Consider the following 24,523-nt stretch of genomic DNA (forward strand, 5'->3'; position numbering starts at 1 on the left):
TACATATCACACACGCTGTACCGGGGTCTGCAGCCCCATGTGTAGCCGGTATTATACATAGCACACACGCTGTACCGGGGTCTGCAGCCCCATGTGTAGCCGGTATTATACATATCACACACGCCGTACCGGGGTCTGCAGTCCCATGTGTAGCCGGTATTATACATATCACACACGCTGTACCGGGGTCTGCAGCCCCATGTGTAGCCGGTATTATACATATCACACACGCCGTACCGGGGTCTGCAGTCCCATGTGTAGCCGGTATTATACATATCACACACGCTGTACCGGGGTCTGCAGCCCCATGTGTAGCCGGTATTATACATATCACACACGCTGTACCGGGGTCTGCAGCCCCATGTGTAGCCGGTATTATACATAGCACACACGCTGTACCGGGGTCTGCAGTCCCATGTGTAGCCGGTATTATACATATCACACAGGCTGTACCGGGGTCTGCAGCCCCATGTGTAGCCGGTATTATACATATAACACACGCTGTACCGGTGTCTGCAGTCCCATGTGTAGCCGGTATTATACATATCACACACGCTGTACCGGGGTCTGCAGTCCCAGATGTAGCCGGTATTATACATATAACACACGCTGTACCGGGGTCTGCAGTCCCATGTGTAGCCGGTATTATACATATCACACACGCTGTACCGGGGTCTGCAGTCCCATGTGTAGCCGGTATTATACATATCACACACGCTGTACCGGGGTCTGCAGTCCCATGTGTAGCCGGTATTATACAAATCACACAGGCTGTACCGGGGTCTGCAGTCCCATGTGTAGCCGGTATTATACATATCACACACGCTGTACCGGGGTCTGCAGTCCCAGATGTAGCCGGTATTATACATATAACACACGCTGTACCGGGGTCTGCAGCCCCATGTGTAGCCGGTATTATACATATAACACACGCTGTACCGGGGTCTGCAGTCCCATGTGTAGCCGGTATTATACATATCACACACGCTGTACCGGGGTCTGCAGTCCCATGTGTAGCCGGTATTATACATATAACACACGCTGTACCGGGGTCTGCAGCCCCATGTGTAGCCGGTATTATACATATAACACACGCTGTACCGGTGTCTGCAGTCCCATGTGTAGCCGGTATTATACATATCACACACGCTGTACCGGGGTCTGCAGTCCCATGTGTAGCCGGTATTATACATATCACACACGCTGTACCGGGGTCTGCAGTCCCATGTGTAGCCGGTATTATACATATCACACATGCTGTACCGGGGTCTGCAGTCCCATGTGTAGCCGGTATTATACATATCACACACGCTGTACCGGGGTCTGCAGTCCCATGTGTAGCCGGTATTATACATATAACACACGCTGTACCGGGGTCTGCAGTCCCATGTGTAGCCGGTATTATACATATCACACACGCTGTACCGGGGTCTGCAGCCCCATGTGTAGCCGATATTATACATATAACACACGCTGTACCGGGGTCTGCAGTCCCATGTGTAGCCGGTATTATACATATCACACACGCTGTACCGGGGTCTGCAGTCCCATGTGTAGCCGGTATTATACATATAACACACGCTGTACCGGGGTCTGCAGTCCCATGTGTAGCCGGTATTATACATATCACACACGCTGTACCGGGGTCTGCAGCCCCATGTGTAGCCGGTATTATACATATAACACACGCTGTACCGGGGTCTGCAGTCCCATGTGTAGCCGGTATTATACATATAACACAAGCTGTACCCCACTGCGACAGCGGGGAGGTCACACACAGGACAGAGCGATAGCGGGAGTGCGATCTGTGCCGTCTATGGGGAGAGACAGCGGGGATGTCACACACAGGACAGAGCGATAGCGGGAGTGTGATCTGTGCCGTCTATGGGGAGAGACAGCGGGGATGTCACACACAGGACAGAGCGATAGCGGGAGTGTGATCTGTGCCGTCTATGGGGAGAGACAGCAAGGATGTCACACACAGGACAGAGAGATAGCGGGAGTGTGATCTGGGCCGTCTATGGGGAGAGACAGCGGGGATGTCACACGCAGGACAGAGCGATAGCGGGAGTGCGATCTGTGCCGTCTATGGGGAGAGACAGCTGGGATGTCACACGCAGGACAGAGCGATAGCGGGAGTGTGATCTGTGCCGTCTATGGGGAGAGACAGCGGGGATGTCACACGCAGGACAGAGCGATACCGGGAGTGTGATCTGTGCCGTCTATTGGGGGGACAGCGGGGATGTCACACGCAGGACAGAGCGATAGCGGGAGTGTGATCTGTGCCGTCTATGGGGAGAGACAGCGGGGATGTCACACGCAGGACAGAGCGATAGCGGGAGTGCGATCTGGGCAGTCTATGGGGAGAGACAGCGGGGATGTCACACGCAGGACAGAGCGATAGCGGGAGTGTGATCTGTGCCGTCTATGGGGAGAGACAGCGGGGATGTCACACACAGGACAGAGCGATAGCGGGAGTGTGATCTGTGCCGTCTATGGGGAGAGACAGCGGGGATGTCACACACATGACAGAGCGATTCCTGGAGTGTGATCTGGGCCGTCTATGGGGAGAGACAGCGGGGATGTCACACGCAGGACAGAGCGATAGCGGGAGTGTGATCTGGGCCGTCTATGGGGAGAGACAGCGGGGATGTCACACACAGGACAGAGCGATAGCGGGAGTGTGATCTGGGCCGTCTATGGGGAGAGACAGCGGGGATGTCACACGCAGGACAGAGCGATAGCGGGAGTGTGATCTGGGCCGTCTATGGGGAGAGACAGCGGGGATGTCACACGCAGGACAGAGCGATAGCGGGAGTGTGATCTGGGCCGTCTATGGGGAGAGACAGCGGGGATGTCACACGCAGGACAGAGCGATAGCGGGAGTGTGATCTGGGCCGTCTATGGGGAGAGACAGCGGGGATGTCACACACAGGACAGAGCGATAGCGGGAGTGTGATCTGTGCCGTCTATGGGGAGAGACAGCGGGGATGTCACACGCAGGACAGAGCGATACCGGGAGTGTGATCTGTGTCGTCTATGGGGAGAGACAGCGGGGATGTCACACACAGGACAGAGCGATACCGGGAATGTGATCTGTGCCGTCTATGGGGAGAGACAGCGGGGATGTCACATAAACAGAGCGATACAGGAGCAGACTTCGGACAGCGGAGGAAGGAGGCTGAGTAAGTAGAACATTGATCGGATAGCCGGCTGCTTACAGGGCAGATATCTGGGCATTCAGCCTTGGTCAAGGTTGAAGGCTATGCTGTACCTGGCATGGTGCCCCTACTCAGAGCTGTAAATGTGGCAACTCACCAGTCGCAAGGGTCCATTCCCATTTCTGGAGTACAGGGGCGAATGCCGCAGGGAGCCAGCGGAGGGCAGGGAGAAGCCTCCCTGCCTGCACCGGACGCTGAACACAGCAGCAGGGGGGAGAAGGAGGGCAGCAGAAGAGGATGGGCAGGCGGGGAGGTGGAGGGAGCGCTGTGCTGGTCCCGATTGTGCATATGTAATGAGCGGGACCCAGTGCAGTGAATATTAATGAGCAGCTCCCCCACCCCCCTGCTGACATCATGTAAAAAAATAAAATAAAAAGAAAACCTTTATTTTAAAAGATCCCTTTCCAGTTCACCTTAAAAAGATGGCGAATGCAGAACGGTGAATCATGGCAAAAATCTGGGAGAAAGCAGATGAATACACTCTCGGCGAATCACAGTGAAAACCCCATTAAAATATACCAGCGAGCATGAAACGGAGAACTGGCCGGCATCCACTGGTCGCTTTCGGCGAACAATGAGCATTGAATAGGGTGAATCAGATTTTCAGTGATAAGATTCACTGCAAGGAGAGAAATCAGTCCGATCCGCCGAAACAAGCGGTGAATCCAGAGCATTGAATACGGGCCATATTCCCAGTATGGGAACACCTGCCTGTGATATACCATCATGCGTAGGAAGAGCAGGAAGGAGTAGGCTTGGGGTTGGGGGGGGTGCATTTGGTCTCTACTATCTGGAAACGAGGGCTACCATTCCAGAGGGCCGGGAGGGTATGCAAGTTTGCTGAAAGACCCAGCATGCAATGCTAAAACTGTCAGGGCATGCTGGGATTTGTAGTTCAGAGCCACATGTTGACTAGACCTTTTGGTAAAATGATTAGTGCTACACATTGTATGTAAGGACAGGGTACAGCGCTACACCAATATGTTCCTATTCTCCAGGTACCACCGCCTGCACACAATGGGCTCTCCCAGGGTACAGCGTTACACCCATATGTTCCTATTCTCCAGGTACCACCGCCTGCACACGATGGGCTCTCCCAGGGTACAGCGCTACACCAATATGTTCCTATTCTCCAGGTACCACCGCCTGCACACGATGGGCTCTCCCAGGGTACAGCGCTACACCAATATGTTCCTATTCTCCAGGTACCACCGCCTGCACACAATGGGCTCTCCCAGGGTACAGCGTTACACCCATATGTTCCTATTCTCCAGGTACCACCGCCTGCACACGATGGGCTCTCCCAGGGTACAGCGTTACACCAATATGTTCCTATTCTCCAGGTACCACCGCCTGCACACGATGGGCTCTCCCAGGGTACAGCGTTACACCCATATGTTCCTATTCTCCAGGTACCACCGCCTGCACACGATGGGCTCTCCCAGGGTACAGCGTTACACCCATATGTTCCTATTCTCCAGGTACCACCGCCTGCACACGATGGGCTCTCCCAGGGTACAGCGTTACACCAATATGTTCCTATTCTCCAGGTACCACCGCCTGCACACGATGGGCACTCCCAGTGTACAGCGCTACACTGATATGTTCCTATTCTCCAGGTACCACCGCCTGCACACGATGGGCACTCCCAGGGTACAGCGCTACACCGATATGCTCCTATTCTCCAGGTACCACCGCCTGCAGACGATGGGCACTCCCAGGGTACAGCGCTACACCAATATGTTCCTATTCTCCAGGTACCACCGCCTGCACACGATGGGCTCTCCCAGGGTACAGCGCTACACCAATATGTTCCTATTCTCCAGGTACCACCGCCTGCACACGATGGGCACTCCCAGGGTACAGCGCTACACCAATATGTTCCTATTCTCCAGGTACCACCGCCTGCACACGATGGGCTCTCCCAGGGTACAGCGCTACACCAATATGTTCCTATTCTCCAGGTACCACCGCCTGCACACGATGGGCACTCCCAGGGTACAGCGTTACACCCATATGTTCCTATTCTCCAGGTACCACCGCCTGCACACGATGGGCTCTCCCAGGGTACAGCGTTACACCCATATGTTCCTATTCTCCAGGTACCACCGCCTGCACACGATGGGCTCTCCCGCTGACTCTGTCATTCACCAACAAGAACTAAAGCAACAATTTGTGGAAAGTTGAAACCAACCTGGTTCTGCCTGTAACCAGTGACAGACACTATAAATGAGGGTGCTATACCCGAGGGCCACGATAACCAAGGGGCGCTATACCTGAGGGCCACTATAAACGGGGGCCTCTATAACTGAGGGGGTCACGATAACAGGGGGCGCTATAACGGAGGGCTGCTAAACCTGAGGGACGCTATAAACAGGGGCCTCTATAACTGAGGGGCCACTATAACAGAGGGTGCTATACCTGAGGGGGCCACTAAAACCAGGGATGCTATAACCGATACCCCTTTCACACTTGCAAATATTTCCCGGGTTTCTACTCATGAATGCGTATCAACCCGGGATTTAGTGCAGTGTGAAAGGGTCTTGGAGGAATATCCCGTGTTCAGCATTCTGCGATTTCTACCCAGGTCCTGACCTGGTTAGAACCCGGAATCGACACGGGATGCAGTCAGCGTGACCCAGATCCCGTTCACTACAGTGAAAATTACTCCCAGAGCTGGCCCGGCCAAGCCTCCACATGACGCCACCCGCCCGGGTCGGGTGGCCAGTGTGAAGGGGTACATTCCCGGGTAGTGTCCAGGGTATGCAAATGTGAAAGGGGTATGAGTGTCCCTATAACAGGGGCTGCCATAACCGGGGGCCGCTATAACCAGGGGAGCTATAACTGACGGCCCCTTATAACAGGGGGCGCTAAACCTGGAGGACCCCTATAACAGAAGGCGCTAAACCTGAGGGCCACTATAAACAGGGGCCTCTATAACTGACTCCCCCTTATAACAGGGGTTGCTATACCGGAAAGGGCTCCTATAACCAGGGATGCTATAACTGAGGGTCCCTATAACAGGGGCCGCCATAACCAGGGGCCACTATAACCAAGGGGCGCTATACCTAAGGGCTGCCTCTATAACTGACAGCCCCTTATAAAAGTGGGCGCTATACCTGAGGGCCACTATAAACGGGGGCCTCTATAACTGAGCGGCCACTATAACCAAGGACAGCTATACCTAAGGGTCCCTATAACTGAGGGGCCACTATAACCGAGAGCCCCTATAAACCGTGTACAGCGTTTGTCACCACCTACCTGTCGCGCCCAATGGGTGTCCCTTGGAAATCAAACCTCCACTTGGATTAATTACCCAGCGACCACCATATGTGTTATCTCCTCTGTCAATCAGTTCCCCGGCTCCTCCTGAAAGTCACATGGCAAACGTGTAAGGATTGGTCAGATTACATATAGGGCACACGTATAAGGAATGGTCATATTACATATAGGGCACACGGGTAAGGAATGGTCATATTACATATCGGGCACACGTATAAGGAATCGTCATATTACATATAGGGCACACGTATAAGGAATGGTCACATTACATATAGGGCACTCGTATAAGGAATGGTCATATTACATATTGGGCACACATATAAGGAATGGTCACATTACATATAGGGCACACGGGTAAGGAATGGTCATATTACATATAGGGCACACGTATAAGGAATGGTCATATTACATATAGGGCACTCGTATAAGGAATGGTCAGATTACATATTGGGCACACGTATAAGGAATGGTCACATTACATATGGAGCACACCGGTAAGGAATGGTCAGATTACATATAGGGCACACGTATAAGGAATGGTCATATTACATATAAGGAATGGTCATATTACATATAGGGAACACGTATAAGGAATGCAGTGGCGTAACTATGGTGCGGCAGCCACTGCAACGGCTTGGGGGAGCCAGCTCTGTACCTAGTACCTAACCTGATCTCTTGAGATCGAATTAAATTTCAGGGAGGCAGTTGTGCTGGTTGTTTATAAGGTGCCCTCTGCACCTGTCTCATTGGTGGCAGCAGCCTCACCCAGCAGTGGCTGTGTCCCTCTGCACTCCCTGTCCCTTCTGTGGGCGGGCCCCTGCATTCCCAGGCGCTGTCACACTCTTGAGTGACAGTGCACTCAGCCAGCCAGCCCCCCAGCACTCCAAGTCAGTGTTCCCACGGGCTGTGTGACGGTCAGCGTAGCGTGCCCAGTGGTATGTGTGTGTGCAGCGCCGCTGGAGTGTCCGATACAGGGTGCCTCCGCCACACTCTGTGTCCAGCCACCACCTGAGGAGAGGGAGCCCTGCAGTGTGACAGGACATACAGTATTAGTATACAGCGTGTCCTGAGTCCCGGGTCCTGAGCTGTCAATCACCGCCCGGCCAGAGTGAGTTCCCTGCATAGCACCAATGCCTGCCTCACAGACCCACCAGCTCAATTCTGCACGCTGTGCAGACTTCAAGCCTGCAAGAGAGACCTCCATACTCCACTCCATCCATCCATCATCCTTCTACAACAGGAACGATAAGTATCCTGCACCATACACCTGTGCACCCTGCCTGTATTACATGCTAGCAGTATTAACTATTGAAGAAAGAGAAGATTGTGTCTATAGATGCACCTTAAGAAAAAGAATAATTGCACAATAAGATATAACTTTTAATATTGATTTGTTAAAAACTAGGCGAAAAATATTAAAATAAACATTCAGACATAAACAGACAAGTGAAAACAATGTGCGTGTTAAAACAGCACGTGTGGGAATGTCATGTGTGTTTTGTACGTCCTTTTATGATTTTAATCAGCAACTGTCGTACGTTTACAGACTTTCCATAATAAAGAGGAATGGTCTCATTATTGTCTCATTTCTTTACTTTATATTTATACTTTTCTTATTCATTGCTCAAGTGGCAGAATAAAGAAACATTGTGTCACTATTTGAAACACACTCTGGTTGGTCTGTCAATTATCGTTAGTTATCACGAAAATTGTAACATATATAGTCAGCCACAGAGTGCGCTTGGGGAAATGAGTATGTTAGTATCTGTTGCACCAAATAGGCAGTTAAATACACATGCCTCTAACTCTGATTGCTATCATGATAAGTAGTGATCTAGACAGTATAACTAATTGCGCATTTTATATGGTGCGGCCGCAACCATTCATTATAAGCGCCTAGTATTCACACTGTCTGCAGGAACAGACCGAGCAATGTGTCGGTGAGAATCCTGGTACAAGCTGAAATCAGCGTGTACGGTATACAGCGCTCTAGATAGGGAGCTGCAGCATACGTACTAAGGATCAATACATTAGAGCTCTTAAAAGAGCTAAATACTTTTCAGAGCTGCGGTGCGCTCTAGATAGGGAGCTGCAGCATACGTACTAAGGATCAATACATTAGAGCTCTTAAAAGAGCTAAATACATTTCAAGGCTGTAGGGGAACGATCTTAGGACACACACATGAACATGAACCACACGGCTGATACTGCCAGCGCGCGCGTTTCGCCTCCCGCTTCCTCAGGGGCAATATCATGATATCATGATAGCAATCAGAGTTAGAGGCATGTGTATTTAACTGCCTATTTGGTGCAACAGATACTAACATACTCATTTCCCCAAGCGCACTCTGTGGCTGACTATATATGTTACAATTTACGTGATAACTAACGATAATTGACAGACCAACCAGAGTGTGTTTCAAATAGTGACACAATGTTTCTTTATTCTGCCACTTGAGCAATGAATAAGAAAAGTATAAATATAAAGTAAAGAAATGAGACAATAATGAGACCATTCCTCTTTATTATGGAAAGTCTGTAAACGTACGACAGTTGCTGATTAAAATAATAAAAGGACGTACAAAACACACATGACATTCCCACACGTTTTTAACACGCACATGGTTTTCACTTGTCTGTTTATGTCTGAATGTTTAATATTTTTCGCCTAGTTTTTAACAAATCAATATTAAAAGTTATATCTTATTGTGCAATTATTCTTTTTCTTAAGGTGCATCTATAGACACAATCTTCTCTTTCTTCAATAAATGATTCATATGTATGTGTCTGCGGTAGCACACCCCTAATTTGGATAAAATATCTAGAGGTCAGATATATATTAGTAGGGGGTCATTATATATTATATCAAATATATATATATATATATATATATATATATATATATATATATATATATATATATATAAGAAATCATCTGTATCCTGTGCGACTGGCAAAAAATATCTGTTTGTCTAGCAGTATTAACTACTGATACACCTGCCTGCCTGTAATATACATCAAAGTTAACCCTTTCATTTAATTTCCCTGTATGGGGGGGGATGATCATATTCTATATAGCACAGACGTGTAAGATGTGAGCGACCGTTCCGATGCCAGACATGGCTGCAGTTTTCATTAGGCAGCTCTATACCAGGGCACATCCGCCTCCCCTCACCCAGCGCCATGCTGTCTCTAAGCACCAAACAGAACAGGCGCAGGTTTCCTCCTGTCTGGGTGTTAGTAGCAGTTACATTTCCGCAGTCTGACCCTGCTCACAGCCGCTGACATTCCTGGGACTGTACAGAGCCGTCCCTCCAGGCGCAGGTTTCCTCCTGTCTGGGTGTTAGTAGCAGTCACATCACCGCAGTCTGACCCTGCTCACAGCCGCTGACATTCCTGGGACTGTACAGAGCCGTCCCTCCAGGCGCAGGTTTCCCCCTGTCTGGGTGTTAGTAGCAGTTACATTACCGCAGTCTGACCCTGCTCACAGCCGCTGACATTCCTGGGACTGTACAGAGCCGTCCCTCCAGGCGCAGGTTTCCTCCTGTCTGGGTGTTAGTAGCAGTCACATTACCGCAGTCTGACCCTGCTCACAGCCGCTGACATTCCTGGGACTGTACAGAGCCGTCCCTCCAGGCGCAGGTTTCCCCCTGTCTGGGTGTTAGTAGCAGTTACATTACCGCAGTCTGACCCTGCTCACAGCCGCTGACATTCCTGGGACTGTACAGAGCCGTCCCTCCAGGCGCAGGTTTCCCCCTGTCTGGGTGTTAGTAGCAGTTACATTACCGCAGTCTGACCCTGCTCACAGCCGCTGACATTCCTGGGACTGTACAGAGCCGTCCCTCCAGGCGCAGGTTTCCCCCTGTCTGGGTGTTAGTAGCAGTTACATTACCGCAGTCTGACCCTGCTCACAGCCGCTGACATTCCTGGGACTGTACAGAGCCGTCCCTCCAGGCGCAGGTTTCCCCCTGTCTGGGTGTTAGTAGCAGTTACATTACCGCAGTCTGACCCTGCTCACAGCCGCTGACATTCCTGGGACTGAACAGAGCCGTCCCTCCAGGCGCAGGTTTCCTCCTGTCTGGGTGTTAGTAGCAGTTACATTACCGCAGTCTGACCCTGCTCACAGCCGCTGACATTCCTGGGACTGTACAGAGCCGTCCCTCCAGGCGCAGGTTTCCCCCTGTCTGGGTGTTAGTAGCAGTTACATTACCGCAGTCTGACCCTGCTCACAGCCGCTGACATTCCTGGGACTGTACAGAGCCGTCCCTCCAGGCGCAGGTTTCCCCCTGTCTGGGTGTTAGTAGCAGTTACATTACCGCAGTCTGACCCTGCTCACAGCCGCTGACATTCCTGGGACTGTACAGAGCCATCCCTCTAGGCGCAGGTTTCCCCCTGTCTGGGTGTTAGTAGCAGTCACATTACCGCAGTCTGACCCTGCTCACAGCCGCTGACATTCCTGGGACTGAACAGAGCCGTCCCTCCAGGCGCAGGTTCCTACTGTCTGGGTGTTAGTAGCAGTTACATTACCGCAGTCTGATCCTGCTCACAGCCGCTGACATTCCTGGGACTGTACAGAGCCGTCCCTCAAGGCGCAGGTTTCCTCCTGTCTGGGTGTTAGTAGCAGTTACATTACCGCAGTCTGACCCTGCTCACAGCCGCTGACATTCCTGGGACTGTACAGAGCCGTCCCTCCCGGCGCAGGTTTCCCCCTGTCTGGGTGTTAGTAGCAGTTACATTACCGCAGTCTGACCCTGCTCACAGCCGCTGACATTCCTGGGACTGTACAGAGCCGTCCCTCCAGGCGCAGGTTTCCCCCTGTCTGGGTGTTAGTAGCAGTTACATTACCGCAGTCTGACCCTGCTCACAGCCGCTGACATTCCTGGGACTGAACAGAGCCGTCCCTCCAGGCGCAGGTTCCTCCTGTCTGGGTGTTAGTAGCAGTTACATTACCGCAGTCTGATCCTGCTCACAGCCGCTGACATTCCTGGGACTGTACAGAGCCGTCCCTCCAGGCACAGGTTTCCTCCTGTCTGGGTGTTAGTAGCAGTCACATTACTGCAGTCTGACCCTGCTCACAGCCACTGACATTCCTGGGACTGTACAGAGCCGTCCCTCCAGGCGCAGGTTTCCCCCTGTCTGGGTGTTAGTAGCAGTTACATTACCGCAGTCTGACCCTGCTCACAGCTGCTGACATTCCTGGGACTAAACAGAGCCGTCCCTCCAGGCGCAGGTTTCCCCCTGTCTGGGTGTTAGTAGCAGTCACATCACCGCAGTCTAACCCTGCTCACAGCCGCTGACATTCCTGGGACTGTACAGAACCGTCCCTCCAGGCGCAGGTCCCCCCTCTGTCTGGGTGTTTGTAGCAGCCTGACCCTGCTCACAGCCGCTGACATTCCTGGGACTGAACAGAGCCGTTCCTCCGGGCTCAGCTTCCCCCCCATATCTAGGTGTTTATACCAGTCACATCACCACAGTCTTACCCTGCTCACAGCCGCTGACATTACTGGGAATATACAGAGCCGTTCCTCCACTCCTCAGACTGGTCTGTATAATGTAATTTGGGGAAAAGGGTTTTTAATTCCGCACAGGATGCTCTTACTTGTTCGTCCTCCTATTTTATCTACTTTTTTTTTTTAAATGCTTTTTATTGGGTATATAATTTTACATTAACAAATATGACATTTTGACATAATGCTGTGTACCAAACAATATCACAGGGTACTATAGCTAGAAATATGTAATATTAAATGATACACGCAGAACAAACATCAAGCCTTGGTGATAATTCCTTAAAGAGAGGTGTGAACCAAAGGTACATATCTTGATCCGTCCTCCTATTTTTATATACTTCTATTTTCTTGTTTATTACTTTCAGTTTTTAAGAGAATATTTTCTCTGATTCATATATTTTTTACAAGAGTGTGGTGCAACCCCTCTCCTAATAGTAATGGACAAATGTGAAGAGAGGAGAGAGTTTGGAGATTCTTGGGGGCGCATTTATCATTGGAATGCGATGCCGGCGCGGTGACATCGCATTGCGGTACCCTGCAATACCGCTGGGATGTATCATCTGGCAGGCGCAGGGACAGGGCTCCGAAAGGAGCCCGTCCATGCGATGCCCGGAGCCGGAAGCCGGGGGGTCTGCGCATGCAGTTACGCGCTGAATCCCCCCCCCCCGATGACCGCACTGCCGCTTGGGCAGAGCGATATGTAGCCATAGGCTACAATGGGTTATCGCCATATCAGAATGGCGATAGACCAGGGGTGCGATGCCGGGCTGCCCGATGTTGATACATCGGGCAGCTTCGCATCCCCCATAGAAACCTATGGGGGATGCGGCCGGCGGCGCTGCAGGGGGGGGGGGGGGGGAAAGGGGAGGGGAAATTGCAGCAGGGATCGGAGATTTCTGCTGCAGTCCCACTTAATACATTTAGGTGATACTTAATATTTGCGGTTAACCCCCGAAAACGGGTGTTTTCGGGGATTTAGCCGCAAATATTACTTGATAAATGGGCCCCTTGGGGTGCACTCTAAAGTATATTATAGGAGACGTCCAACTGAGTAATATCACAATCTCTAAAATGTAACTTTTATTGTTTGAATTAAAATGAGGTGTATAGTTTACATCCTCTCATATAAGACAATAGTGAAGATGTGCAAGAAAAGAAAAAGAAACTGTGGTTAAAACCAGGATGTGGATATTGGTATTTTAACAGTTTTCATGCATTAATGTCTGTAGAACCCCTGTGGGATTGATTGCTGAAATCCCTGGGCCTTTTAGGATTGCTAATGAGGCTAGTTTTGTTGATATTTGCAATGCATTGTCATGTGCCTTATGTTGCATGCATTGTATCATTTATTTAATACAAGGTATTCAATTCCATACAATGTATCGATACACTAGCTACCATCCACTGTGCTGCAAAATGGTTGTATTATTTGCTGACCTCCTATATTGGTTCCAGGCAGCGTTAGTGCAGAGGGATTGGTTATTGTTTTAGCTGTTATTTATGCCCTTATATACAGTGTGTGTGATCTGTATTCCTTGCAGATAAACCTCAGTGTGTGAAACCTCTAATTGTTGTAATTCTCAATTCAGCATTTATTCACCATGTTAGGCATCCATATTAATTACATGCATGTCCGTGTATGTGGGTCCACGTCTGAATAATTGATAAGTGTCACAGTATAGGACAGCCGTGCTACATTGTCACTGTGTCCTTCTCCTTGGGACAGAATGATAATAATGGACGTGCCACTTAATGCAATTGGCGTGTTAATGGCACATAGGATACAACTACATAAAGTAACCAATGTGCTCATTAGCAATCCTAAAAGGCCCAGGGATTTCAGCAATCAGTCCCACAGAGCAAAACAGGGGTTCTACAGACATTAATGTATGAAAACTGGTACAATCCCAATATCCACATCCTGGTTTAACCACAGTTTCTTTTTCTTTTCTTGCACATCTTCACTATTGTCTTATGAGAGGATGTAAACTATACACCTCATTTTAAAACAAACAATAAAAGTTACATTTTAGAGATTGTGATATTACTCAGTTGGACGTCTCCTATAATATACTTTAGAGCTGTGGTTCCCAACCTTTTTTGAATAACGGCGCCCTTGAGCATCAAAACAATTTCACGGCACCACTATGCCGAATTTTAATTGATAAATTCAGAAAAAAAAAAATATTAAATTAAGTAAATTGTGTTTATATGTTATCCTTAGGGTCAGTTACATGGTAAGAGACAGGATATGCTACGGTTTGTCCTAGTTATCATTGACAGCACTGGTTTCGCCTGTGATATTGATCATAAATAATTTTAATTGGTCCTGGGCCACCAAGTCAGGGCACCCCTGCAAGTGTCCTGAGGCACCCCCGGGTGCCACGGCACACAGTTTGGAACCACTGCATTAGAGTGCACCCCAAGAATCTCCAAACTCTCCTCTCTTTTCACATTGGTCTGTATAATGGCAGCTGAATGGGACAGAGCTTACGGTGATCTTACACTGGGAGGACAAGTGTGACGCACTACCAGAGCATGACATTGGGGCGGCACACCTGCTCAAGCTGATACAGCCACCCTACCCCATTTCCTCTCACAAGTCTATTACTAGGATGTTTCTGTGATGATCTACATGGCACACGTACATCACACCAGATCCCTCTGAGCACATTACATGTGAAGGTCCATCATGCTGGGAGAGATGGGGACCGGGTAGGGAGGAGGTGAGTGCGTGTAACGGGACAAGTGGAGGCAGGGCGGGGAGGTGCGGCTGAGAAGACCCTGCAGATGCAAAGTCCAGTGGGGAAAGGAAACAAAAAAGTGTGGAGGGGTGTGACAGTGGGAGAACCAATCAGCAGTTGCTTTTGCCATTAGAACCCAGATTCTGGCTTCTGATTGGTGCTCCCTCCATACCGGTGACCACACATCACATCATTAGGAACATAGTCAGCTTATAACAAGCGGATTTGGGCTTGTTATTTTTCGGAGTTGCTTGTTTTTGGGCTTATAATTTATTTTAGTAGCTTGTTTTGGGCTAGTTTTTCTTTGTAAGTCAGTCATTCAGCACCGAGATAAGGGACAAACACAGGTGAGAACTAGTAGAACATAAGTAGATGCTGATGGAAAGATCTCTCATTAAGGGGCTCATTTATCAACAAGTGATACAATTGTGGGGTAGGTGTATGAAGCAGTGATAAGGGAGAAGTGATGTAGTGCCCGGTACTTTATCACCGGCCAATCAGCTCCTAACGGTCCCTTTTTAAACCCAGCCTTGTCATGAGCGGATTGGCCGGTGATAAAGCACCAGCACTTCATCACATCTCCCTTATCACTGCTTCATACATCTACCGCTATCTCTGTTGTTACTGTCTGCTGGTTGTGTGTGTCCAGTAGGGCTAATCTGACTTACAATGATGCTTATTGTAAGCATATTGCCCATACACAGTCAAATTGAATGGGTGCGATGCATGCTAAGTGATCTAGTATAAAAACGCACGGTGCGTATCACACCGTGTATGGCCACCTTTACAGCGCTGACCTTCTGTCCCCATGCCGACAGCTGCAGGATGGCGAAGCCCTATCCCCACTACAGCGGCATGCTGGAGATCTGGCGCATGCCCAGTACAGCCAGCCGGAGGAAAGGAGACAGCGCGCCAGTGTGAGCTCAAGGGGACATCGCCGCAGAGGGGAGTGTGCGCTCCCTGCTTCCACAGACAAGATGTTAATTCATCTTGTCAATGTTATAGTATTCTTTAAAAGCCAGCTTTGTGCTGATAATATATCATTGTAAAGACATTAAAGGCAGATTGTAGGATTAATATACATATTAATCATACAAAGAAAGTTTGTGGTTTGGGCTTTAGGATTGGGTTGGGCTTGTTGGCAGCACTGACTAGGAAGCAGGAGCAGTGTTTCTGTACAAGCGATATAGAACGCTGGCTTATTACCCTGTAGTAACATGGATTACCTGGCGGGCACAGCCCGAGTGCCTCATACGTAATGAGCTCGTTAGCCGAGAAACAGTCGTGCAGCTCGATCACATCCACGTCCTCCGGCCTCACCCCGGCTTTCTGATAGCACTTCTCAGCCGCCATCTTGCTCATGTCATATCCTACCTGCAGGGGGCATAAGAGAAGGGCTGTAGCAGCTGGTGCACTGCACCATTATACAGTTACTGTAGGTGTGGACGTACCCGTGACACAAGGAGCGTGACCTTACCGCCTTAATGCAGCTCTCCTCGTTAAATGTGCTCGCAGTGTCTGTGCTCATCTCCTGCGCCAGGATCTCCACCGCCTGCTGCTGCAGGCCATGCCGGCACACAAAATCTTCACTGGCCAGTATGGCAGCTGCTGCTCCATCAGAAGTCGGGCTGCACAAAGGTCAGGGAAGAATGTCGGATTATATATAGAATAGTGACTCCCTGACAATCAGACCGAGACAGTCACAAGCACATGATCCTAGCGTCATGGCAAGGTGCACGCCGCTATTGTGCGCAGTTCGCTCTGCATTGGCCTCCATTTGTGTAGAGACAGCACTCAGAGCGCGCGGCAAGGTCTGTGTTCGGCAGCAAGAAGTCGCTGCTGCATTGTGGCAGAGTCCTGGCGGTGTTACTAGATGCTGCTGCATTGTGGCGGAGTCCTGGCGGTGTTACTAGATGCTAGGTGCTGCATTGGGTACTTGTTTAATTTCACGGCGGCCGATATATCGGATTTTTTTTTACCTGTTCATAACCCCACTATCCACTACGCATGGAGTTGATTTTATATAGTGTGGCGAGCGCAGTAATCCGTGTACGCTCGCCACGCTTCAGGGCTCAGTGGCTCGCCACACTATATAAAATCAACTCCTTGCGTAGTGGATAGTGGGGTTATGAACAGATGAAAAAAATTGCATCGGATCGGCCGATATATTGGCCAATATCGCATCCGATATATTGGCCGCCGTGAAACTAAACAAATACCCTGCATTGTGGCGGTGTTACTAGATGCTGCTGTATTGTGGCGGAGAGGGCGGAGTCCTCGTTGCATTAGTAGATGCTACTGCATTGTGGCGGAGTCCTGGCGGTGTTACTAGATGCTGTATTGTGGCGGAGAGGGCGGAGTCCTGGCGGTGTTACTAGAGGCTGCTGTATTGTGGCGGAGAGGGCGGAGTCCTGGCGGTGTTACTAGATTCTGCTGTATTGTGGAGGAGAGGGCGGAGTCCTGGCGGTGTTACTAGATGCTGCTGCATTGTGGCGGAGAGGGCGGAGTCCTGGCGGTGTTACTAGATGCTGCTGCATTGTGGCGGAGAGGGTGGAGTCCTGGCGGTGTTACTAGATGCTGTATTGTGGCGGAGCGGGCGGAGTCCTGGCGGTGTTACTAGATGCTGCATTGTGGCGGAGCGGGCGGAGTCCTGGCAGTGTTACTAGATGCTGTATTGTGGCGGAGAGGGCGGAGTCCTGGCGGTGTTACTAGATGCTGCTGTATTGTGGCGGAGCGGGCGGAGTCCTGGCGGTGTTACTAGAGGCTGCTGTATTGTGGCGGAGAGGGCGGAGTCCTGGCGGTGTTACTAGATTCTGCTGTATTGACGAGGAGAGGGCGGAGTCCTGGCGGTGTTACTAGATGCTGCTGTATTGTGGCGGAGAGGGCGGAGTCCTGGCGGTGTTACTAGATGCTGCTGCATTGTGGCGGAGAGGGTGGAGTCCTGGCGGTGTTACTAGATGCTGCTGCATTGTGGCGGAGAGGGCGGAGTCCTGGCAGTGTTACTAGATGCTGCGGTATTGTGGCGGAGAGGGCGGAGTCCTGGCGGTGTTACTAGATGCTGCTGTATTGTGGCAGAGAGGGCGGAGTCCTGGCGGTGTTACTAGATGCTGCTGCATTGTGGCGGAGAGGACGGAGTCCTGGCGGTGTTACTAGATGCTGCTGTATTGTGGCAGAGAGGGCGGAGTCCTGGCAGTGTTACTAGATGCTGCTGTATTGTGGCGGAGAGGGTGGAGTCCTGGCGGTGTTACTAGATGCTGCTGCATTGTGGCGGAGAGGGCGGAGTCCTGGCAGTGTTACTAGATGCTGCGGTATTGTGGCGGAGAGGGCGGAGTCCTGGCGGTGTTACTAGATGCTGCTGCATTGTGGCAGAGAGGGCGGAGTCCTGGCAGTGTTACTAGATGCTGCTGCATTGTGGCGGAGAGGACGGAGTCCTGGCAGTGTTACTAGATGCTGCTGCATTGTGGCGGAGAGGACGGAGTCCTGGCGGTGTTACTAGATGCTGCTGTATTGTGGCGGAGAGGGCGGAGTCCTGGCGGTGTTACTAGATGCTGCTGCATTGTGGCGGAGAGGGTGGAGTCCTGGCGGTGTTACTAGATGCTGCTGCATTGTGGCGGAGAGGGCGGAGTCCTGGCAGTGTTACTAGATGCTGCGGTATTGTGGCAGAGAGGGCGGAGTCCTGGCAGTGTTACTAGATGCTGCTGCATTGTGGCGGAGAGGACGGAGTCCTGGCGGTGTTACTAGATGCTGCTGTATTGTGGCGGAGAGGGCGGAGTCCTGGCGGTGTTACTAGAGGCTGCTGTATTGTGGAGGAGAGGGCGGAGTCCTGGCGGTGTTACTAGAGGCTGCTGTATTGTGAAGGAGAGGGCGGAGTCCTGGCAGTGTTACTAGATGCTGCTGCATTGTGGCGGAGAGGACGGAGTCCTGGCGGTGTTACTAGATGCTGCGGTATTGTGGCGGAGAGGGCGGAGTCCTGGCAGTGTTACTAGAAGCTGCTGCATTGTGGCGGAGAGGGCGGAGTCCTGGCGGTGTTACTAGATGCTGCTGTATTGTGGCAGAGAGGGCGGAGTCCTGGCAGTGTTACTAGATGCTGCTGTATTGTGGCGGAGAGGGCGGAGTCCTGGCGGTGTTACTAGATGCTGCTGTATTGTGGCAGAGAGGGCGGAGTCCTGGCGGTGTTACTAGAAGCTGCTGCATTGTGGCGGAGAGGACGGAGTCCTGGCGGTGTTACTAGATGCTGCTGTATTGTGGCAGAGAGGACGGAGTCCTGGCGGTGTTACTAGATGCTGCTGTATTGTGGAGGAGAGGGCGGAGTCCTGGCGGTGTTACTAGATGCTGCTGCATTGTGGCGGAGAGGGCGGAGTCCTGGCGGTGTTACTAGATGCTGCTGTATTGTGGCAGAGAGGACGGAGTCCTGGCAGTGTTACTAGAAGCTGCTGCATTGTGGCGGAGAGGGTGGAGTCCTGGCGGTGTTACTAGATGCTGCTGCATTGTGGCGGAGAGGGCGGAGTCCTGGCGGTGTTACTAGATGCTGCTGCATTGTGGCGGAGAGGGCGGAGTCCTGGCAGTGTTACTAGATGCTGCGGTATTGTGGCGGAGAGGGCGGAGTCCTGGCGGTGTTACTAGATGCTGCTGTATTGTGGCAGAGAGGGCGGAGTCCTGGCAGTGTTACTAGATGCTGCTGCATTGTGGCGGAGAGGACGGAGTCCTGGCAGTGTTACTAGATGCTGCTGCATTGTGGCGGAGAGGACGGAGTCCTGGCGGTGTTACTAGATGCTGCTGTATTGTGGCGGAGAGGGCGGAGTCCTGGCGGTGTTACTAGATGCTGCTGCATTGTGGCGGAGAGGGTGGAGTCCTGGCGGTGTTACTAGATGCTGCTGCATTGTGGCGGAGAGGGCGGAGTCCTGGCAGTGTTACTAGATGCTGCGGTATTGTGGCGGAGAGGGCGGAGTCCTGGCGGTGTTACTAGATGCTGCTGTATTGTGGCAGAGAGGGCGGAGTCCTGGCAGTGTTACTAGATGCTGCTGCATTGTGGCGGAGAGGACGGAGTCCTGGCGGTGTTACTAGATGCTGCTGTATTGTGGCGGAGAGGGCGGAGTCCTGGCGGTGTTACTAGAGGCTGCTGTATTGTGGAGGAGAGGGCGGAGTCCTGGCAGTGTTACTAGATGCTGCTGCATTGTGGCGGAGAGGGCGGAGTCCTGGCAGTGTTACTAGATGCTGCTGCATTGTGGCGGAGAGGACGGAGTCCTGGCGGTGTTACTAGATGCTGCGGTATTGTGGCGGAGAGGGCGGAGTCCTGGCAGTGTTACTAGAAGCTGCTGCATTGTGGCGGAGAGGGCGGAGTCCTGGCGGTGTTACTAGATGCTGCTGTATTGTGGCAGAGAGGGCGGAGTCCTGGCAGTGTTACTAGATGCTGCTGCATTGTGGCGGAGAGGACGGAGTCCTGGCGGTGTTACTAGATGCTGCTGTATTGTGGCAGAGAGGACGGAGTCCTGGCGGTGTTACTAGATGCTGTTGTATTGTGGAGGAGAGGGCGGAGTCCTGGCGGTGTTACTAGATGCTGCTGCATTGTGGCGGAGAGGGCGGAGTCCTGGCGGTGTTACTAGATGCTGCTGCATTGTGGCGGAGAGGGCGGAGTCCTGGCGGTGTTACTAGAAGCTGCTGCATTGTGGCGGAGAGGGCGGAGTCCTAGCGGTGTTACTAGATGCTGCTGTATTGTGGCGGAGAGGGCGGAGTCCTGGCGGTGTTACTAGATGCTGCTGCATTGTGGCGGAGAGGACGGAGTCCTGGCGGTGTTACTAGATGCTGCTGCATTGTGGCGGAGAGGGCGGAGTCCTGGCGGTGTTACTAGAGGCTGCTGTATTGTGGAGGAGAGGGCGGAGTCCTGGCAGTGTTACTAGAAGCTGCTGCATTGTGGCGGAGAGGGCGGAGTCCTGGCGGTGTTACTAGATGCTGCTGTATTGTGGCAGAGAGGGCGGAGTCCTGGCGGTGTTACTAGATGCTGCTGTATTGTGGCAGAGAGGACGGAGTCCTGGCAGTGTTACTAGAAGCTGCTGCATTGTGGCGGAGAGGGTGGAGTCCTGGCGGTGTTACTAGATGCTGCTGCATTGTGGCGGAGAGGACGGAGTCCTGGCGGTGTTACTAGATGCTGCTGCATTGTGGCGGAGAGGGCGGAGTCCTGGCGGTGTTACTAGATGCTGTTGCATTGTGGCGGAGAGGGCGGAGTCCTGGCGGTGTTACTAGAGGCTGCTGTATTGTGGAGGAGAGGGCAAAGTCCTGGCGGTGTTACTAGATTCTGCTGTATTGTGGCGGAGAGGGCGGAGTCCTGGCGGTGTTACTAGATGCTGCTGTATTGTGGCAGAGAGGACGGAGTCCTGGCGGTGTTACTAGATGCTGCTGTATTGTGGCGGAGAGGGCGGAGTCCTGGCGGTGTTACTAGATGCTGTTGCATTGTGGCGGAGAGGGTGGAGTCCTGGCGGTGTTACTAGATTCTGCTGTATTGTGGCGGAGAGGGCGGAGTCCTGGCGGTGTTACTAGATGCTGCTGTATTGTGGCAGAGAGGACGGAGTCCTGGCGGTGTTACTAGATGCTGCTGTATTGTGGCGGAGAGGGCGGAGTCCTGGCGGTGTTACTAGATGCTGCTGCATTGTGGCGGAGAGGGCGGAGTCCTGGCAGTGTTACTAGATGCTGTTGCATTGTGGTGGAGAAGGCGGAGTCCTGGCGGTGTTACTAGATGCTGCTGCATTGTGGCGGAGAGGGCGGAGTCCTGGCAGTGTTACTAGAAGCTGCTGCATTGTGGCGGAGAGGGCGGAGTCCTGGCAGTGTTACTAGATGCTGTTGCATTGTGGTGGAGAAGGCGGAGTCCTAGCAGTGTTACTAGATGCTGCTGCATTGTGGCGGAGAGGGCGGAGTCCTGGCGGTGTTACTAGATGCTGCTGCATTGTGGCGGAGAGGACGGAGTCCTGGCGGTGTTACTAGATGCTGCTGCATTGTGGTGGAGAAGGCGGAGTCCTGGCAGTGTTACTAGATGCTGCTGCATTGTGGCGGAGTCCTGGCAGTGTTACTAGAAGCTGCTGCATTGTGGCGGAGAGGGCGGAGTCCTAGCGGTGTTACTAGATGCTGCTGCATTGTGGCGGAGAGGGCGGAGTCCTGGCAGTGTTACTAGAAGCTGCTGCATTGTGGCGGAGAGGGCGGAGTCCTGGCAGTGTTACTAGAAGCTGCTGCATTGTGGCGGAGAGGGCGGAGTCCTAGCGGTGTTACTAGATGCTGTTGCATTGTGGTGGAGAAGGCGGAGTCCGGGTGGCATTAGTAGATGCTGCTGCATTGTGGCGGAGAGGACGGAGTCCTGGCTCATCCTTCGGCATCTGGCATGCTGGGCGCCTGCACTGTATGAGGTCACTGTGATGACATCACACCACGCATGGCTTACAGTGCGGGCTCCCAGCATTCCTACGGCCTGTGTATGTCCCCGGGCAGCAGGAGGATCCGGACGGGTCTGGGGACTGTCTATGTGCAGCCCGCTGCTGTGTGGTGGGGGAGGGTGGCTGAAGTGAATGGGGGTGCTGGCGGGCTGCTGCCCGGCCCTACCCTCTGTCAAGAGTGGCTGGGCCCGGGACAGTTGTACCCATAGCCCCCTCCTGTCAGCGGCCCTGTGAGCCACTGCCTCATTTGCTGTCCATATAATACATACTGTAGATTAACTCCTTATGGTATTGTTTTATACTGGATTCACATACAGACTAAGGTCACATACACCACAGACTAATGTCACACACATACACCACAGACTAATGTCACACACACACACTAGCCTAGTGTCACACACATACACCACAGCCTAATGTCACACACACCACAGACTAATGTCACACACACTAGCCTAGTGTCACACACACATACACCACAGACTAATGTCACACACACACACACACACTCGCCTAGTGTAACACACATACACCACAGACTAATGTCACACACACACACACACACTCGCCTAGTGTAACACACATACACCACAGACTAATGTCACACACACAAGCCTAGTGTCACACACACTCGCCTAGTGTCACACACATACACCACAGACTAATGTCACACACACAAGCCTAGTGTCACACACACACACTAGCCTAGTGTCACACACACATACACCACAGACTAATGTCACACACACACACACTCGCCTAGTGTAACACACATACACCACAGACTAATGTCACACACACACACACACACTCGCCTAGTGTAACACACATACACCACAGACTAATGTCACACACACAAGCCTAGTGTCACACACACACCACAGACTAATGTCACACACACAAGCCTAGTGTCACACACACACACTAGCCTAGTGTCACACACACACACCACAGACTAATGTCACACACACACTCGCCTAGTGTAACACACATACACCACAGACTAATGTCACACACACTAGCCTAGTGTCACACACACATACACCACAGACTAATGTCACACACACTAGCCTAGTGTCACACACACACACCACAGACTAATGTCACACACAAACACACTCGCCTAGTGTAACACACATACACCACAGACTAATGTCACACACACAAGCCTAGAGTCACACACACACACACACACACACTAGCCTAGTGTCACACACATACACCACAGACTAATGTCACACACACACACTCGCCTAGTGTAACACACATACACCACAGACTAATGTCACACACACAAGCCTAGTGTCACACACACACACTAGCCTAGTGTCACACACATACACCACAGACTAATGTCACACACACACTCACCTAGTGTAACACACATACACCACAGACTAATGTCACACACACACTCGCCTAGTGTAACACACATACACCACAGACTAATGTCACACACACACACACACACTCGCCTAGTGTAACACACATACACCACAGACTAATGTCACACACACAAGCCTAGTGTCACACACACACACACGAGTAGTGACTCACACAGACACACACTCGCCTAGTGTCACACACACACACACCAGCCTAGTGTTGCACATACCAGCACTGGAGGACTGTAAGGTAATCAAAGATTTTCCGGGAATTCCTCACTTGGTCCAGGCTGTACTCCTCCTGGAACTGTGATAATCTGCAGGGAAGGAGACAGGAGCGGGTGGATAACGGACATGGAGATAAACCTCTGCAGCTACTAAAGGCCCCACGTGATCGTGATATGATAGTCCGCTAGTGCGATACGTGATAGTGCAACGCTCTTCTGGCACATTGCAGGTGCTTTTTGTGCAATTGTGATGTCAGGCGCATTTCTGTGTTGCAGTACGTTAAGCCCTGCTGGCATTGCAGGAGATACATTAGGGGAGGTTGTATTTCACATGGGATGTTGCTATGGGCAACCAATCAGATACTATTATTTATTTACAGTCTCTTATATAGTGCAGCAGATTCCGTTACAGCGTCTTATATAGCGCAGCAGATTCTGTTAGTGTCTTATATAGCGCAGCAGATTCTGTTACAGTGTCTTATATAGCGCAGCAGATTCCGTTACATCGTCTTATATAGTGCAGCAGATTCCGTTACAGCGTCTTATATAACGCAGCAGATTCCGTTACAGCGTCTTATATAGCGCAGCAGATTCCGTTACAGCGTCTTATATAGCACAGCAGGTTCCGTTACAGTGTCTTATATAGCACAGCAGATTCCGTTACAGCGTCTTATATAGCGCAGCAGATTCCGTTACATCGTCTTATATAGCGCAGCAGATTCCGTTACAGTGT

At 51.5% G+C, this 24,523-nt stretch overlaps 1 protein-coding gene across 1 annotated transcript in view; it reads right to left on the reverse strand.

Annotated features, from left to right (window-relative positions):
- SCP2 (sterol carrier protein 2) overlaps nt 1–24,523 on the reverse strand; it is a 96,942-nt gene that overhangs the window by 21,160 nt on the left and 51,259 nt on the right. Inside the window, exons 8-11 of the mRNA XM_083157921.1 lie at nt 23,794–23,880; nt 16,235–16,385; nt 15,984–16,131; nt 6,483–6,590 (exon numbers count right to left, since the gene is read on the reverse strand). Coding sequence (XP_083014047.1) covers nt 6,483–6,590; nt 15,984–16,131; nt 16,235–16,385; nt 23,794–23,880 — 494 coding nt within the window. The remainder of the gene's footprint in view (nt 1–6,482; nt 6,591–15,983; nt 16,132–16,234; nt 16,386–23,793; nt 23,881–24,523) is intronic.

The sequence above is a fragment of the Crinia signifera genome, chromosome 8, assembly GCF_055691185.1.
Source record: "Crinia signifera chromosome 8, ASM5569118v1, whole genome shotgun sequence".
Classification (NCBI taxonomy): domain Eukaryota; kingdom Metazoa; phylum Chordata; class Amphibia; order Anura; family Myobatrachidae; genus Crinia; species Crinia signifera.